The sequence below is a fragment of the Emys orbicularis genome, chromosome 4, assembly GCF_028017835.1.
Source record: "Emys orbicularis isolate rEmyOrb1 chromosome 4, rEmyOrb1.hap1, whole genome shotgun sequence".
NCBI classification, from domain to species: Eukaryota; Metazoa; Chordata; order Testudines; family Emydidae; genus Emys; species Emys orbicularis.
Window position 1 is genome coordinate 21069439 of NC_088686.1, and position 19533 is coordinate 21088971.

General features: G+C 38.6%; 1 protein-coding gene across 1 annotated transcript in view; it reads left to right on the forward strand.

The window, feature by feature from the left end:
• Positions 1-19533, forward strand: part of PPP1R13B (protein phosphatase 1 regulatory subunit 13B) — a 106340-nt gene that overhangs the window by 62599 nt on the left and 24208 nt on the right. The window contains exons 5-7 of the mRNA XM_065402337.1: positions 16634-16735; positions 17836-18010; positions 18370-18566. Coding sequence (XP_065258409.1) covers positions 16634-16735; positions 17836-18010; positions 18370-18566 — 474 coding nt within the window. The remainder of the gene's footprint in view (positions 1-16633; positions 16736-17835; positions 18011-18369; positions 18567-19533) is intronic.

The following is a 19533-nucleotide window of genomic DNA, read 5'->3' on the forward strand; positions in this document are numbered from 1 at the left end:
GCCCTGCTCCTGCTCATCCTCTTCCCCTATGGCCCCGCCCACGCTGCTCCTCTTCCTGACCCCGCTCCGCCTTTTCTCCCCGAGGTCCTGCCCTCGCTTGTGCTGAGGCCCCGCCCTTGTGCCTCTCTCCCCCCTCCGCCCTCCATATGTTGGTTTTTATAAGGCTAGGGATTCAAAGCTTAAGTAGTCTATATTTCAGAAACCATTTAAGCAATCTTTTTCTCTCTATCCTTTTTTCTCTTAGAAGCCTGGGCCTTTGCGGCTATAGTAACTGGTATGGAAAATCTGTGTAGTACTTTCTGTATGCAGTAAAAGAATTTAGGAAGGAGGGGAAAAGTTGAAGAGCAAAGAGCTTGGTCTAGAAAGAGACCCAGTTCTTCAACTACGTTAAACATTAATTAATGTAAACATGCAACATTAAATATTTCTAATGTTAAACTCTTACTCCCACATGCAGTGTTAAAGGTGGTACCTGTTATAACAGGCTGGCCTTCTAAGAAGGTCACACTTCTGCAGTCCTCTCTTAAAAACAAACAAAACAAAAGCTGTCCCCAGGGTTGCTTATTCTGCCACCAGACTTCTGGGGAAGAGTCTGGAATGTCCAAAATCCAAACAAACAAGCTCATATAACAATTTCATATAAAGAAATTTTAAAACTTTTAAAATACTGTGAGATTTTCAGTCTATGCACAAATCTGGACATCAAAATGGAGTTCTTCCTGTTTTCTGGTGGAGACTGACAGCACTTCATCTTAGTGCCTCTTTTCTAATGCAAAGAGGTTGGTTTTTTTTATACTGCCTCATTTCACAGAATGGCCCACAAATCTGAGCGACTCAGACTTAATTTCCCAGGATCCCTTCCCACTGGCTGAGAGATCTAGAAGTCTTGTTTCTCCTACACTTCAAGGCTCTCCTCCTGAGCTTTGCACCAAGTTAGCAGCCTGGGTTCTCCTCAGATCACAAACTGCAACCCCAGGACCACTTCCTCTTTTAGTGTCTGCCTCCTAAGTTTCCTGGGTCTAAACACAGAAAGCCCCCTGAAACGAAGTAGCATAGCACAAGGCTTTCCCTTTTAGTCTTAAAGGGCCAGCATACCCTGTTATACCTGGCTAAAGCATTTTCCAGAGGCTCTGCAATGTCCTATACTTCACAAAACATAAAAACTAAACAAACTATTAGAACCTGAGGAAAAAATAAGAATTAGGAAGCTACAGGCTTCCAGTGTGAAAACCAACTCTAGTGCATCCAAAATGGTTTTTGAATTCTTGCTTGACTAGAACTCCCAGATCTCTTTGAGATTTTCATGAAGGGTAGTTTCTTAATTCAGGGTAACAAACTTGGAAGGCTTTTTTTAGCTGCTTGGAAAGATTCAGGAAGCACTTTAGGCTCAGGCCTTGGAACAGAAATAAACTGGCCCTGGTTCTTTACAGGTCCGCAAGAGGTTCTCTTCAGCTACAAAACCCTCATATCTGAGAAAGGGGAATCTGCTAGAGCCCTCTGTGGTACAGGTCGCTGCACTGATGCTTGGAACTACTTTGAATTCCATCTCTTCTGCACAGGAGCATGAGTCAATTGCTCATGGTGCAGACAGGTCACCAGGCCTCTCCAAAGTGCAGAGATAATCCTAGTGCCAGTTAGGTCTCTGAATATGGAGATCATAGTAAAGTCAGCTGTCTTGGTGCTGGACTCCAAGAGCTCAACTATAGTTGGGATCCTGAGGTGGTCTCTTCTTTCAGTCACAGCTGAAAAACTTCTCCAAGCCATTTCCAAAATTCCAGCATCACTTCTGATAAAGTTAGTGGTGAGTACTGATGACCAGCTGACACCTCGTTCTGGTGTCCCATTGATGTCCAGTCTGGGCAATATGTTGAGGCTTCTCTTCTTTCTGCAAAAAGGGGACATGGAAGCATTCATATCAGAAGGACCCTTCCTCAGGTCTAGGCCCTGAGAAGAGGAAGATAAAGAATCATCATTGCCACCAGAGTAGGAGTCAGGTCAGAACCAAGAATTTCAATTCTACAGCCTTCTGTTCTGGAAGCCTTTGAGCCCATTCTGATTTTTCATATGCCTTTTGAGATCTTTTGGTTTTAGGAGAACAAACTGGGTTATTGGTGCTGCCTCCTGCTAGGCTGCTCCAGTCCAGAGCTCTTTTTAAGCCACTGAGTAAATCCATGTTTAGGACCATTGGTCCTGGAAATTTATAATCTATACATCCCTTGTTTTTAAAGCATATTTGCAACTCAAATTAGTCCCACTTTGAAATGGGCAGAAGGATTTGCCAAGTGAGCTCATTATTAGTAGACATGCCATGCCTGGTGATCAAGACCTTGTTGGGTCATAGTGCTTCTGAGTTATCATATTGCTTTAATATCCCTTTTCCAGCATTCCCTTACAACTATGTACCAGTTTCTTCCCCAGATCAAAGAACTGCAGTGCTCCAGTCAGCAACATAATCCTTTGGCTCTGGCTGTTATCAGCGGCAAAATCTTCCTTTTCAAGACATCGTCTAAAATCATCCTCCCATCTGTTGACTGGTGTCTCCTTTCATCTTTCCCTTGGCCCATAATTTATATACAGTGGCCTCCTCAGCTCCTTTCACTGACATGCCCATTACACACTCGGTCTCATATTAATTTTATTTTCCTGTCCATTCAGCCTGTGTATAGTGCATCTCTCTCCCCGCCCCCAACGCTCTAAGAGGCACCTTATTCCAACCAACAGATCCTCCATTTTGCTGCCTATGCAGCCTCCTCCTGTTCCAATTGTTGCCATCTCTATTCCACAGACCATCTTCTTAATATCAAGTAGCAGTAAGATGGAGTCTATTTTTGGCTAATTTAGGAGAAAGGGAATTAAACCTAATTTTTTTTTATCCATCTTCACATGGTATTACTGGGGGATCTTGCTGTAGCTCCCAGATGGTCTTTTTTGCCTAAAAAGAAGTCTGACTCTATGCAGCCAGAAAATATATTTTATTGTGGTTGGATTGGATACATGATTTTTCCATATCCTGATGGAGATGAATTTTGCTGGACCTCTTATGTAAGCCTGAATCAGGTTCATGTGTGAATTCCCTTCCTGAAAGAATGGACGTGTGTGTGTGTGTGTGTGTGTGTGTAGTAAAACACTGACAGCCTTTTATGTTTTCATCTTCTCTGTTGTTAGAAGTGTGCTATGCTGGAGGATAGAATTGAGGAATGAGCAATGCGTAATGAGATTCAGTATTTTGTTTTGGGTTTACGTAGGGATTGGAAGTACTTGAGTTGATTTAAATAATTGAAAACATTTGGGTCTAGATTTGGCTTGATAGAGTCTTTTGTATGATGCAACTTCTTGCTTTTATTATAGTATGAATGCTGTGTTGCTGACTGTTTCATTCATTCATTCATCTTTTGCATGTTTTAAGAACAAACAAGTTTGGAGGAGAAAATCCCTAAGCGTAGAATTGACAACTTCCACAAAATTGTACCATGTTCATTTTGTGTGAGATGTTTACTTTGTGCCTTTTACAGTAAGTTTCTCGCAATAAAGATACAGATTTCAGTACACCTCAATCAACATGATCCTCTGTTACTCTAAACAACAAATATTGCGGGGATGCAGGGGGCAGCGGGATAATGACTTTTCACAACCTGTGATACCCAGACTTTTGCATTGATTTGTAAATATTACAAAACTAAAAAAGAAATAAACATTCTATTGTCTCTTAAAATCAAAATTGTCTGCATTTGAGTATTTTCAGTTTAACCCTATAACTAACTGTGAAAGAAAAGAGTATTGCTCAACATTTTCCATTGGCTATGGAAAAGTGCAATACATCAAGCTGATTACAGTTGACAGCTGGCTTGATCTCGCCATGATTAGGTCCTTCACTGCTGGCAAAATCCACTAGCCTTTTCCGTTCACTGATTGCTGATGAATGCAGAGAGACAGCTTTCCATATTGATAAAGGATAGGGGGAAAAGTCCCTCTGTTTAGTGTAGAAAAAGATACAAAACCTTACTTGTTATTGATTATACCTAGCCATGAAGGCATGAGAGAGAGCTCATCATGTAGGATTTCTGTGGTCATTTGCTAACTTGGCTTAAACAATTAACATGGTTGCTGTAGGTAGAGAATAGCAGAAAAAATGGAGTTGAAGCATGTTGAAGGAACGCAAGAGTTTACAGCTGATGGGCAATGCAGCAAAATAAAGATGTGCTCTTTTACAATTACATGGGAAAGTATCCAGCAGGTAATTAATTACTTTACAAAAATTGTTAGTTTTACACTTAAATAATATTTTGTTTTGCAAACAGTTCATTAAAGTACTGTATTACTTTTTCACTTGAATTTAAGTTATTGTGGTTTTGGAGTCACATGACCAGAATGCAAACTAGTTTGTTTTAATAACTATAGTTTTTAGCATTGAAAATGCAATTCTGAAAAACAGGTTATTGTTTGGCATACAGATAACACACAAGCTGCTAATTGTAAGTTATAAAACTGTAGTCATTTTAAAATATGACAAGTAAATTATTTAAAAGGAAACGTGAGGAGCTATCTGTGAGAAGTACAAGTCACACACTAATCATAAAATTGCTTTCAAATACAGGCTACTTATTTTTCAATGCATTTGTACTTGCTTTTGGAAATATTTTGTTGTATCATTATCATGTAAACAGTATGACATCACCACTGTAAAACAAAGCATTTGAAACCATTACTTAAGGGAAAAATAAACACATTTGATACTAACCATATTATTTAAGAGACCTGTAATGATATGCTTTTTTAACCACAATGGACTGGCATATCAAAATAAGATGTTTTTCTTCTTTAATACCCAGAAAATCGAGTTCCAAAAGCTTATTTTTAAAGAAACTCACAATGTTTACTTTGAAAGCTTAATGAGACATGGCTATTACTCATAATTACTCTGAGTAAAAGATTGGTACCATAAACAAGTTTAAAGTTTTATACATAACTGGTCTCCTGCAAGTTACTTCCATGCTTATGCATGAAAAGCTTTTTTTTTTTTGGTTGTTTTTTTTTGTTAAATGGATATATGTTTCTAGTCAGGAGGATGAGAAGGGGAAATATATATGTCTCTGTGCTGCTGCAAGTAAAAACTATGGTATTTTCAACTTGCATGTGTAGCTGAATAAAAAAAGTTTGTTTTTTGTGTTCTTTTATAAGTTTCTTTGGAATTCATTTACTTTTTTCCTTATACTGTAGAAATCGTTTATAAGCAGTCCTGTTTTATCCAATACTTATTAACATGTGCCCACTATATATTTGTAAAATAGGTAAATACATCCATTTGCAGCTTTTTTAATTGTTATAGAATCATAGAAATGTAGGGCTGGTAGGAACCTCAAGAAATCCAATCCCCTGAGCTGAGGCAGGACCAAGTCGTGGAGTCAGTTTCCTGTTCTTGTTTTTGTTTAATTAGTTTGTTTTCTGAAACTAATACCAGGATAGACGCTGGTCTGCTTTGCCAGAGAAAAATAAGCGGTTATTACACTTGAAAGTTCTGAACATTGGAGAAAACATTAATAAGTGATTGGCTCTGAAGTTTGGGACTTAAAGTAGCCTAAAACCTTTATTTGTAGACTGATCCAATTGTGTCAGCATGAAGTAGGGGTTGCTACCAGAATACTCCTTTTTAGGAAGAGCTATCGAGACTTTGACAAATATAGGAAAAGTGAAATTCGTCTGCAAATTGTGATGCAGTACAGCTGGTATAATATTTTGCATTTTAAAGTAATTGAGTATTATTTAATGCACAAAAATACTGAATGCTCTTCCATTGTAGGTGTCTAAATAAAATTACCAGATTAAATCTGTGCTAGATTGAAGGTTGTACTACACAATCGTACTTAATGATTGTCTGCAGATAGCTTATGTTAACTTCGTTAATCTTTATTTTTTAATTTCTGAAATTGTGTTTGCTTTATCTGTGTTTGATTAGCTTGGTCATCTCCATGAGCCTAAAAAAGGTACTGGATTTTTAATCATTGGATTTTTAAATGGATTTCTGCTGCTGGCATTTTCTGACCTAATTTAAAAAATGCAAGGCAGAATTGTGGATAAAACCATTAAACTGGAAATAATGTCATCTGCACAGAGATCAGCAAACATTCTATTTTAGTTAAAATAGAACCAGATACTCATTTTGTAATGTTAAATATAGGTCTGTTCACAACACTTCCAAAAATGTACCATACCATAACAAGGTCAACTTCCTATATGAAATACAGGCAAGGGAAGTCACAAAAGATTAAACTGTTTAATTAGACTTTGGGTGTGGGGAGGGGATTATCAAGTATTTAACTCGGTGGTTTTCAGGCTGAGGGCCAAACATTACCTCAAAAGGCCAACTGGCCCCAGTAAGTACTTCGGAGCAGACTCTCTGCCCTGTGGTGCTTTCTTTGTGCTGTTCAGGTGGTAAAAAGACAGCAGAAACCACTTGGAAGTTTCAGTGGATATAATAACCAGAGTAACCAACTCTTATATCCCTCTCCCTGCTGCCCCTAGCATTAAGAAAAGGCTGTGTTGAGGAAGGGTGACTAGAGTTTGCAGCACTCTGGCAATTCCCAACTGTGCTATGGTCTCTTGGGCACCATAGCCAGTTAGGTTAAGTCCATAGCAGCCCCCAGGGTACCTTAGCTTGCAGTAGGACTAAGGCATAGAATTGGAAAGCTATATTTGGTTGGTGGGTCTCTGCTTCTCCCCCTTTTCCCTGTCCTGGGTGGTTGTTTGGGGGAATGTAGCAATCCTTTGTTAGATGCAGCAGACAGACAAGCTCCTATCCTGTTTTCTGTAGATTTCTGCAGTCTGGCAAGGAAACGGGCAGTGGAGCAACCAGAACTGCTCTCTCCTCCCTCCCCTATGAATGCAGCAGGGGGAAGAGGCACATAAGGGACGTGGTGGGGGGCTGGACAGCAGCCACCTATTTGAGGGTGATGTTTGAGGATTCTGGGAGCCTTGCCTCCAACCTGGACCTCACTGGCCAGGCACAACTCTGCACCTACCTCAATTCATTCTACAACTCCTCTTGTGCATGTGCATGTGCACACCCCCATTCTGAAGTCACTCATTCTTCACACCCATTCCATCCCTCCAAATCTGCCCATTCCACAAGCACCTTTACCCACACCCAGATCTGCCAACTCTGTGGAGTCTCTCTGTTGCTTATGGGTTTCTAGACCCTTCTACATGCCTCTGAGGGTAAACTAATTTAGATAAACTTTTTCATCTCATTGCCTGCTTTTCCCTAATACCCCACTTGTTAGAAAAGGGCAGCCAGTCATATAACTGCTACACACATTGATGGAAAACTCCCACTTCTCAGCTGTTCCAAACCTGAGAAACAACTTGTTGCCACCTTCTAGCCCTTCCTACCCCGTCCTTGTAGCCTGATAAGATGCTGGTGTTGCTTCTTTTCACACTGTAGAGTTCTGTTCCTGGCCATGAGGCCCAGGATAGGGATGTGGTTCCTGAAATCCCCAACCCCATTAAAGTAGGTGGCTGTTGCTGCATTCCCCACTTTGTACTGTTGCTTCTGCATGTGCCCCTGCTGCCAGGACTACTCCCGCCCCATCATATAGCCCGACCCCTTATGCTACCTTCAAACCTTGATGTGCTGCTACCCCCTAGCACCACCTCAAAATAAGACAACTCTTCCCTCTCCCACCTAACCACAGGTCCAACCTTATTGCTAACCAGTTTTTTTTTTCTGGGGGGTTCTGATGACCTCCCCCTCTCCCATTCATCTGTCTTCAGGATGTGGCCAGGTCTCCCCTCATGTCTTTGGAGGAGGCTAACAAGGGAGAGGTTGCTGTCTAATCAAACAGAGCAAGGAATTTAGTGAGCAGGGAGAAGAAAAATGGCCATACTTCCATCTGACATGGCCCTGCTCAGCTCTGTAGGCAGACTGAACTTTGCTGGCCCAGGGGAAGCCCCACCTCTGTAGGAGGGGTTTCCCTATGCATGTGTTGGAGAAAACCCCTTATTAGCAGGGAATGCCTTAAATTGAGGTGGAGCTACTTCATGGCTTGCAGAGGTCAGTCTGCTGGAAGGCCTGGGCATTGCTGGGGTTGGGAATGGCTACCTCCCTTTCCCTGAAGATTCTGCTGTCTATTGGATTGGGGACACAGTGGTCCCCTGAAGACAATGGGAGGAGAAGGGAGATGCCATCTGGGCAAGTCCCAGAAGACACCTCTAGTGAATAGAGAGCCAGGACCTGGGGCTAGGTGTGGGTGTAAAGGGGCAGCAGCACCACATCAAGGGGATTTGAGATACTAACGTAAATGAGGGAATGGGGGCAGGCAGCACTGGGCTCAGGGGCAGCACACCAGATGGGGAGAGGAAGGCAGCACATAGGGGCAAGAACATGTGAGAGAAGGTGGAGCCCTGGGCAACAGCCACCTATTTCAGGAGACTGGTGATACTGGAGGCTCCCCTGGCCTGGTGCAGAACTCTGGAGAGGGAGGAAGCAGTGTCAGTATCTTCATCTCCTTTCTGTCCTTGGGGAGGGGGAGAATAGGGTGGACAGGAACTACTGGTTAAGGGTTTGTAATGGATATCTCTACTACAGCTAACGCGTGTTGCCAGTGTTTGTGACTTTATTATGAATTGCAAAATATTTGTTATTTTCCTCAAGCAACAGCTCCTGGAATCCTGAGATTCTCTGGTTATTTTATTTTATTTTATTATGAAAGTTTCTAGCCCTTGTGGTTATGGAGAAAATCTGGAAAATGTGACCTGACTGAACTCTGAAGGCTTCTTCCCCGCTGCAGTGTATTTTTTAAATCTCACGGTTTTGTGGGCTTTTCTTACGACTTTTGAACAGTTGGGGTTGGCAGTACAACTAACAGCCAGCTGAGATACTCACTTTAACTTGAAGGATAGGGTCTTTGGGAGTGGGCTGGATGGAAGCTCCTGGGATCTATCCTCATTGATTAAGAATGTCTGTCTGCATTACACAGATGCTCTGCTTGTTGAAGAAATTCTGTGTGAGTTCAGATGCAGTGTTTCCTCTGCCAGTCTTCTGGGCTGCCTGTAGATGAGCCATTTCATTATGACTCATAAGCAAATTAGGTAGGTAGGGGGAGACATGCCAGGAGAGCGGGTAGACAACAGGAGAGATACTTCTATCCCAAAACCATGCTGTAAAGGAAGAAGAGAAGAAACAAGAGGATCAAGAAAATAGACTTCAGAGTACCCAGACTGAAATGTGGAAATAATTATTTAATCACATATATATTTTATAAATGATAAAAATATTTAAATGGTAAGGCATTTCTTGAGATGGTTTAGTAATAGAATAGTACAGAAACTGGTTTATAATCTGACTTTCGGTTCGCCAGTGCCACAGATAGTACTGTTCCGCAAAATGGTAGCCACCAGCAGGAGAATCATACATCAGAAATTAAAATTTCAAGCCCCATTGTATGTGGGTATCCCATGACCAGCTCGTAGGGACATCACTTTTTCATGATGTTTGAAATGGGCAGTTTTTATTCCAGCAATACCTGTCTACAGATGAAACAATGAGGAGTCCTTGTGGCACCTTAGAGACTAACAAGCAGGATACCAAAGGAGGAAAAATAACTTTTGAAGTGGTAAGAGAGTGGCCCATTACAGACAGTTGACAAGAAGGTGTGAGTAACAGTAGGGAGAAATTAGTATTGAGGAAATTAACTTTAGGTTTTGCTTTAAAAGTTATTTTTCCTCCCTTGGTATCCTGTTAATTGATTTATCTCGTTAGACTGACCTCACACTTGGTAAAGCAACCCCCATCCTTTCATGTATTTATACCTGCTTCTGTATTTTTCACTTCATACATCTATGAAGTGGGTTCTAGCCCACGAAAGCTTATGCCCAAATACATTTGTTAGTCTCTAAGGTGCCACAAGGACTCCTCGTTGTTTTTGCTGATACAGACTAACACGGCTACCTCTCTGAAACCTGTCTACAAATGGGCAACTGAGGTGTATAGAGAGGCTAAGTGACTTGCCCAAGATCACACAGGGAACTGGCAGAACAGGAAACTGAATCTTCGTCTTCCATATTCCAAGCCAGTGCCCCAACCACTGGGATATCCTTCCTCCCCTCAAGCCTTGTTATTTGTTGCAAATTGCTCTTGCCAGATGAGCTTTCAAGATGATACGATGAGCAAAACAGGTGCAACATTTTAAAAAAATGTTTACTACCTGTAAGCAATTCATGGGCATAGACGGGAAGTACTTTGTGAATGCTTTTGTTTGAGAGGTAGTTTATTACACATCTGTAATGTTTGATAACTGAATCAACAACATTTATTTAGGAGTTCATTTTAGAGTGTAAGACTCCCAAGTGATGAATGTAAAGAAAGTTACAGTTCAGCAGACCCATCTCCTGGAACTTATCACTATATTGCAAGTGAATTTGTGGAATCTGGAGGAGTAGATATTTACAGTGCTCTTGTTGTTGTTGTAAAAAGTGCAATCCCAGAGGAGGTAGATTTTCTTTGCTGCAGGAATAGGGAGATGTTTTAAGGCTTAAATGTGATAGGTTCAGGTTTGTTGTGAAAGGCGAGTGACGCCATGTAATAGCTAGTATGAGTAGAAGAAATTTATTGGAAGGATGATGATCTCATTAAGGATACATACTGTGCTGTTTTGCATTATACTGTAACACAACAGTACTTCTGAAGAAGGACTTGGACTGACTAAAAAACTGTTCCAAACTTTCCCTTGTTTTCTCAGTAGTTTTGCTTGAATTGAATACAGATTATTATAAACTACATCAGATAAAATGGTTGAAACAAACTGATTTATTCAACTAGATCTTGACAAGAGAAAATATGTTGGAATTTTTGCCTTTTTGCTAAATTTCCTGATGTTTCAAAGACTATGCTACTGTACGTGGGACGTCTAACATATGTTGGTTTTTACAATCTTTCTGAAAATAATTAACTTGAAACTGAAGAGGAATCTTGCTTGGTTTCTGTACTTCATTTCTCATGTGGATGAAAAGAAGGCAGCAGCGAGTGAAACTGCAGGTTTAAATCTCCTCCCTCCCCTTCTCCTGCTCAACACTGTGTAGTTATTTTAATAGTGAAAGGCACTTAGCCATAATGGTTTTCAGTAAAATAAAGATTTAGAAGTTTTAGAGAAGATTTGTAACTAAAATGCAGGCTGTCAGGGTTTTCTTGTTTGTTTTTTGCAGATTATATAAATAGCTTTTTTTAAACCTTTATGTATGTAAGTTAAATGTTTTTGCACTATGAAATTAGTTTATATACAAATATTCTCAGAGGCTTCTATAAGGAGAGGCTAATGTATGAATTTATCATGCTCTCCTGTTCTATATGCTGTGGCATGTGTTAAGCATAATAATAGATTTTAAAAGATATGCATAAAACATACTGATCTAGAGTAGCGCACTGAGTTCTTAGTTATCAGGAGTCAAATTGGGATGGCTTGTGGTGGCTCTGAAAACCAATTATTTTCTTAAAGATTGTCATTTTGTACTCCAGGATCTGAGCTTTCATTTTGGGGGGGGGAAAAAAGTGTTTAGCCTTATTGTTGGGATGATGATCTTGAAAATGTGAACAAAATAACCTGATGCAGCGATGTTTTCCTGAGTCTGCAGACATTCTGAACAATAGCTCTGAGAGATGTGGATTGCTGCCATATGTCTTAGGCGGGAAGAGAGGGGGCAGTCTGAAGCTTAAGGATGATAATTTAAATGTCAGTATTGCCAACTTTCACTGCTGATCAAAGCATACAAGAAGGAAGGACTTTGCAGATCTGCACAGTTTAGTGCAAGTGGTGTCTCATTTTGTATAAAGTCTGTGGTGCATGGGAGAATACTACCTATTTTCCCCATTCTGACCCTTGGAGCCATCAAGCAGGGAGAACCGGGAAGCATCTGCACCCTACCAGTCAGGAGCCAAGCCTGAAGTCCACCAAACACAAAAAGGATCAGGGATATCCTGAGCCCAACTGAGGGATCCAAGCCCAAGAAGACCAGCTGAGCCCAGAGAGTATCTGAGCCCTATAGGGAGTCAAGCCTAAGAAACGCAACAGAGCACGTGTGATTATTTTCAACATGTGCACAATATACTAGGAGCAGCATTTCATTTTGGTATCTTATCTTTGTGTCTTTAAGTGAACATATGCTGATTTGTGGGTGGAACTTAGAAAAGTACTGCTACTTTCTTTTTCATTTTGAGCCCTGCTTTAATATATAGCTCATTGTAAAATGTCTTGGCCATTTCATGGTAATAGTAAGCAGCAAGCTTAGAGAAGGTATGAGACCTATAAAGGAGAATACTGTGGAAAAGATGTCTATGTTACAGTCATGCTACTTAAAAAAATTAGTACAAACTACTAATATCTAGGATTTTCCCTCATTTGGTAAATCAAATTAATACTAAAGTGTTCTATATCTGATCTAGACATTATGCAAGTGTTTTTATACCCCTTGATTTTAGGGCCACTATTCCATACCCTACCCGTTTAATCACCTATTCATCTTTTATAAACAGTTTCCATTGATGCTGACATTTACTAGGAGTAGGGTTACATGGGTTACTATTTCCAATATGAACTCTAATTCTGCTCTATAATATGACCAGCAGGAGGTGTTCACAGAGTGGAATTCCCTCTGGAATTTAAGTGAGTCATGTTTATATCATACTGACGCCTTAGCAGCTTGAAAAGGAAATATTCCAAATTTGGATCTCCCTAGTGACTGAACTGCTTTCATGCATCTGAGCTGATTTTGTGTGTGAGTGTATGTATGTGTGAGTTTATGTAATAGTATATACAATTTATATATTCAGGCTATAGTTAAACTTGCACATTTGTTGATTTACTGTAGGGTAAGTGATGACAGACAAACAGCTTGTATTCTAAATTAAAATGTCTATAAAAATTCTTTCCAATCTGAATTTCAGGATGGATATAAAATAAAAACCTGAATGGAAATCATTTGCGTTTCCTTTATATAAAAATGAAATGTAATTCAGTCAAAAAAAATCCCCAAAAAACAAAGTTTGAATTAATTAGCAGATATTGAGGCAGAATAGTGTACTGGAATGAGTTTGGTTATGAGAATATGAAACCTTCCTGAGTTCTAATCCTTGCTTTGCTATTGACTTAGTATGTAGCATTGGGCAAGTAACTTATCCTCTGTGTTTGTTCCTCATCTGTCAAATGGGAAGGATACTTAACTCATAGGAATGTTTTGAAGGATTAGCAAAGTGTTTGTGCAGTGCTTTGACAATAGGAAATGACTATGTGCATATTACTTTTTATTATGCTATCACTGGGTGCTATTGGATAAAAAGGACACTCATCTGAAAGGAACATTTAAATATTCTGTGTTGTAAAGTATGACCTCTCAGGAAGACTATGAAGTTACAGTGATATTGTTAAGATATTGTTATATATAAAATATAAAAAATGTTAAAATGCATTATTTGCCATTCCTTCCCCCCCCCCCCATGCAGCAATCCCTGTTGCAATATGAATATACAGTAGTTTTATGAGTCTGTTCTTGTGACTAGGGGAACCTTTGCTTCTTTTCATTCTATATTGTGAAGGGCAACAAAGAAGCAGAAAGCCCACCTTAATGTGAGCTTGTCAAAATCATTGCTTTCCATTCCCCACTACTTGGACCTCAAAGAAACCACTCTGCAGGGACACAAAGACTGGAGATCTGTAGATTTCCAGAGCTGGAGGTCAGTTGCTCAAGTGCCCTGTTTCTCTGTTACCTGGCGGATTTCAGAGCAGGAGTTTTCCTCTCTTGGGGTTGGGGCTAAGACACTGGTATGGCAGAGGATCGGTTGGCAGCTCAGATCATTACAGAACTATAATGCAAGGCAACTTGGGAGGACCAAGGAGCAGAGACTCTGAACCAGATCTCCTCTCAGATGCTAGGATATGTGGGGTTTGTCTTAGATTTCCCTGTGATTGTTCCTTTGCCTTGTCTATGAATCTTAAAATCTCTCTTCCCTTGTGTAAGCATTGTTTTGAGTTTCATCTCACAACACTTCCAAAGCGCTTTTTAACTTCCTTTGATTTTTCTTTGGGAGTGCTTGTAATGGGGTAGGATATGGTGTACATTTAACTTCGTTATTAATAATGTAATCTTATACATTGGCTCAAATGCTGCACTGAATGTAGAATGATTACAATGCCAGCACAATACCCTGCCTGTTTCATTTCTAAACTTTACTGATTGCATTAAATTTCAAACCAGTTGTAACAGAAGTTGCACTATTTTCGCCTGCCAACTCTTCCAACTATTCAGGTGTTGGCATACTATGTTCTGTTTGACAAGAATGTAGTGCAGTTCTGGTATTGCAACATTCATTTATCTAAGTGTAGCAGAGCAGATATTTGGTGAGAGAGAGAGAGAGAGCAGTTTCAACTTTGGGAATTTACTTTCGCTTTGTTTTTTATACTCCCACTTTTAAAAAAAAATCTTTTTATGAACATGTTTCACAGAGTAGAAGGCCTGAGTGTATAGGTAGAAATGACTTGGGTTTTTTAATAAAAGACTATGAGATTATTGAAATAATTTGAATAGTATATTAGATTCCTGTTAAAACAATACTTAGCATTTCATATCTTGAAAGTGCCTTACAAATTGTAAATAATATTCAGTAATTGCTCCTCATTAACAAAGTGTTAAAATTGCCCAAATATTAGATGATTTGGCTTCAGTTTTGTGAAGGTTTTTGTTACCTTTCACATGCAAAATTTGTGAAAACACTGCACAATAATTTGTTGGCCTCAATTTAATTTATATTAAATCTGCCAAAAAATGGATCTTAAGCTGTAATAGCTCATCAAAAAATGGTAGCTTTCCTATATTTTGTTTGTTTGTTTTTCTCGTTTTTATTAATATTTATTGCCACTGGAGAAAAACTGCTTTCATGTGCTGTTGTGGGGGAGAAAAAATAGGATTTTTAACTCTTTAAAGCTTGTGATGGCCATCTTGTGTGTAATCCTTATGAGGAATTTTCATGACTGTCTGAAGCGTGAAAATCTTTACTTTCACTAAAATAACAGGAGTACTTGTGGCACCTTAGAGACTAACAAATTTATTAGAGCATAAGCTTTCGTGGGCTACAACCCACTTCTTCGGATGCATAAAGAGTGAACCATATATTGAGGAGATATATATACACACACATACAGAGAGCATGAACAGGTGGGAGTTGTCTTTCCAACTCTGAGAGGCCAATTAAGTAAGAGAAAAAAAACTTTTGAAGTGATAATCAAGATGGTTCAGTACAGACAGTTTGATAAGAAGCAAGTGTGAAAATACTTACAAGGGGAAATAGATTCAATGTTTGTAATGGCTCACTGGGAAGTTAAAAACAAAAAAAGCCCCATGTGCATTCTTTTTGATATATGTATTGGCAAAAGTCAGAATGGTCTTTAGGATTTCTTTGAGAGGACCACTGAGATGATTCATGACAACACCACATGTAACTTGCTCAATTTAAATAAGGGTGGGAGAGACAACCTTTAGGCCAGAAACTGGAAATCTGCCATAGAAATTCAATAAAAATAAACACATTTAAAATAAATAATTATCAAACCTAAAAGATGTATCTATTCCAGCTTTTCCCTTTCTCTATCTTCCCCCCCCTTTTGTCTCTCTGTCTTACTCCTTCTTTGGCATTGTACCATTTTCATTTTTGTGTACTGTTTTCTGTTCTCTTTTTCTCTTATCTTTTGGTCTACTCTTTCTTTGAGTAGCAGCATTGTTTTCTCCATATTTGCTTCTCTTCTTCATCCACTTCCTTGCTTTTTCATGTTAACTTTTCTCTTCCGCCTTGTATTCTCTTCTCTCCCGATGGTATCATCTATCTTCTGCCTCCCACTGCCTTCCTTCTTATAGGGGTCCATCCTTCCTCTTCTGCTATGGGAGCTGTTATTAGGGATGGGGTGCCTCTCTTGCTGCCCCTCTGCGGACATGTCTGCACTGCCTCTCGGAGCAAGCCTCCCAGTCTTGGTCCACAGACTCCGCGCTGTAAAAATATCTGTGTAGGACAGTGCTTTGATGTGGGCTTGGGTTGGAGCTAGGGCTCTCAAGCCCACCTCTCCCCCCAGGCTTAAGAGCCTGAAAGACTCTTAGATTTTTAAAGAGACTACACTTTGAATAATAATTGTTAGAAATTAATTCCTGCATGTGCTTTTGCTCACAAAATACATAGTTCACCATAATTAAGGAAAAAGTCTCATCTAAAAAATAAAAACCCAGGAACATCAAGTATTTGTTACATTTGGTACATGTCCAAGAGATAACATATAGAACAATACTCCCATAGAACCAAGGGTATTCAGAAAGCTAGAAACAGAAAACAAACAAGTAAATTACATGTTATGAAATTCTGATCTTGTGTTTCTGGAAAATCTGATTTGTGGCATTTGTAATCCCTTTGTTGGTTGCTTTTTAGCTGTGGTCCAAATGCATAAAACTCTGGCAAAGCTCAGAGGAAGAAAAAAAAGAAAATGTATTTTAGATTCTAATTGGGACTTAAAAACATTCTTAGACTACTGATGTCTGGTTTCTGATGTCACAAAATTCAACGTGTGTAAATAAATAATCATCTTAGTGTAGTGCTTTGTGCTTTCTGCAGGTTGGGAATCCACGCGTTGAACTCACACTCTCAGAACTTCAAGATATGGCTGCCAGACAACAGCAGCAGATTGAAAACCAACAGCAAATGTTGGTTGCTAAGGTAAAAATACAAAGGAGTGGAAAAGAGACAACTGCAACAATTTAAAGATTTATATAATTTTATCTATGAACACCTTATTTATAGATTTCCTTCAACATATGCATATATAATTTTCAAGAATTTAGAAAAATACACTACAACATTTTGAATAAAAGAAAGAGCCTGAGAAATCTGCTGCATTAACAAATACTTCTAAATCCAGGCAATATAGAACACTACAGCTTAATAAACAGTAGACATGGAATATTAGTATGACTCCTTAGTTATGTGCATCTTTAAAATGATTAGTATGTTGTTGTTACCTCTTTGTGTTAGACTCACTTTCTAATATATAAACATGAATGTATGTTCAAAGTTTTGTATTTCTGTGAAGCATTTTGTGACACTATTACAGATGCTATATAATATATACAGTATGTATTGCATACTTGACTACAGGACTGAAATACATTTAAATGGATTCAAGCTAACAGAGTTTGCTGTATTTGCAGTTCTCTGGAAGAAATTATATTGGGAAAAAAAGAAACATTTCCCTTATTTGCTCAGTGCATGGGCTGTCATTTAGAGAGCTGAAACTTTATCTTACAGCAGATCTCCTTATCTTTGCCTGTCTAAAATCCTCTACTGACCATTGTTTGCTTCCTTTGGGAAATTGAGTAATGGAGGGTTGGAAGACATTTTGCAACAGCAGGAAGCGTGTTGCTAGCAGCAGGAAACAAATGCTTGCGGAAGCTTCACAGATGTGTTGGAATGAATGTTTAGTCTGAAATTGTTTTTGGTGTACATTTGACGTTTGACTTAGTAGCTTCAGAAGCAGTGTGCCCTTTTTCTATTTTTTGAAGACAAATTTGTGTGGGCACAAATCATAGTAGGTTTTTCTAGGAGTATTATTGTACATTTTAATTAAATTTTACTATCATATGTGATTTTATTTATTTATTTATTTAGAAAAGATGTATAGGCAAGAAAACCATCCAAAGTTGATAGTGAAGTTTGCGTTTCTTTAAAGTCAAGTTTTGTTGTTTGTTTGTTTTGCCGTTATCCAACTATTAAAAAAAATTCCTCTAAAATTAGATGACATGTTCTCCTTGTTTTGGCAGGAACAACGTTTACGTTATCTGAAGCAGCAAGAACGCCGTCAGCAGCAGTCTATTTCTGAGAGTGAAAAGCTTCAAAAACTTAAAGAACGGGTGGAGACTCAGGAGTCAAAGCTGAAAAAAATACGTGCCATGAGAGGACAAGTGGACTACAGCAAGATCATGAATGGCAATCTGTGTATGTGGATTTTTCAAATCTATTTCCATTGTTAATTTCACTTATGATATTTTTTACTGTAACTTGCAAATATTAGTATAGCAACAGGATATTGAATTGAGTATTTGTTCTATTTTTAGAAAGGGTCTTTCACAAGTGAATAAATTAAATAATAGATTTTAGTAAATATGTTCAGCTTTTTGCAAATTACGTTAGCATGTTATAAGCATAAGTTTGTATGCTATGTTAAATTGATGGAAAAGTTTCTGTATGTAGGACTACAGTTTCCAATAGCTGTATGTTTAGAACCATGAAAATACACAAGACAGTTGTACTGGTATTTCATTTGGTTGTTGTGGTGTGTTTTTTGTTAATTATAGCTACTGAAATTGAGCATATCAGTGCCATGTTCCAGGAGAAGCAGCAGGAGTTACAAGCTGCAGTGTTAAAAGTGGATCAGCTAACTCAGCAATTGGAGGACTTAAGGAAAGGGAAACTGAATGGATTCCAATCTTATAATGGACAGATGACAGGACCTGCAGCTGTAGAATTAAAAAAGTTGTACCAAGAACTACAGGTAAACCATTAACTGGGACATTTTTCACAATATCTGTAAATTAACAAAGGTAATATTTACCTCCCCCACCTGGTGTTACAACTAGTGTTGTACTTGGTTTTGGGAAACCCCATTAACCAGTATGATGGAATGTGTGTTAATTTGTAAGGGCACATTAAGTGTATAAACCTCAGATAAAGGGAACTTCATTAATTTTCAAAACCATGTTTTTATCACCACTTTGTTAGAACTTGTAAATAATATAATAACCTGTATAAATGTTTTGAAGAGGATTACTCAGCAATGAAGAGAATGTATATGCAAAAATTGAACTCTACATGTAAACTAGTGCTTGTTTCTGTTTTCCTTTTTTCTAAAATGTATTCTCTCAGACTAATTTTTCAGATCTTAATCTTTTCTCTTTTGTGAGGTAGTAGGTATAGCAAACATTGTGTAAGGTGCTTTCATAGCTAGAAAGTATGATTAAGCAGTGAAAATATCCATTGTAAAATGCAGTCTGAAAACATAATAGTGAATATATGATATAATTAAAATGTATAGGGGCTAAATAACAAGCCTGTCCTGATTTATATTTTAACAGAATCACCAGAAGTAAAATATAAACTGCAAATACAAGAAAAATTTGCAGTTACCCTATACCTTATTTCTCTGAGTATACCTTTATAGCTATAATGTAGATCTTATTAATTTAGAAGGTAAAGTATTTTGTTTACATTGCTATGGTTTCTGGTTTATATGTATGAAATTACAAATATTTAACTACATGCCATTTTGCCAGGATTTCATGGGTTTTATAATTTGCTTATAGTGTTTTGTGGTTGAGATGTGAGCTCTACCATGTATTAGTTTAAAAATGGGAAATACAAGTAATGCTTTTTGACAATTCTCACTTTCTTGGGATGCATGTATTTCTTTTATCCTTAGGCTCTGAACCTTTGAGTATAGATCAGGGATCGGCAACCTTTGG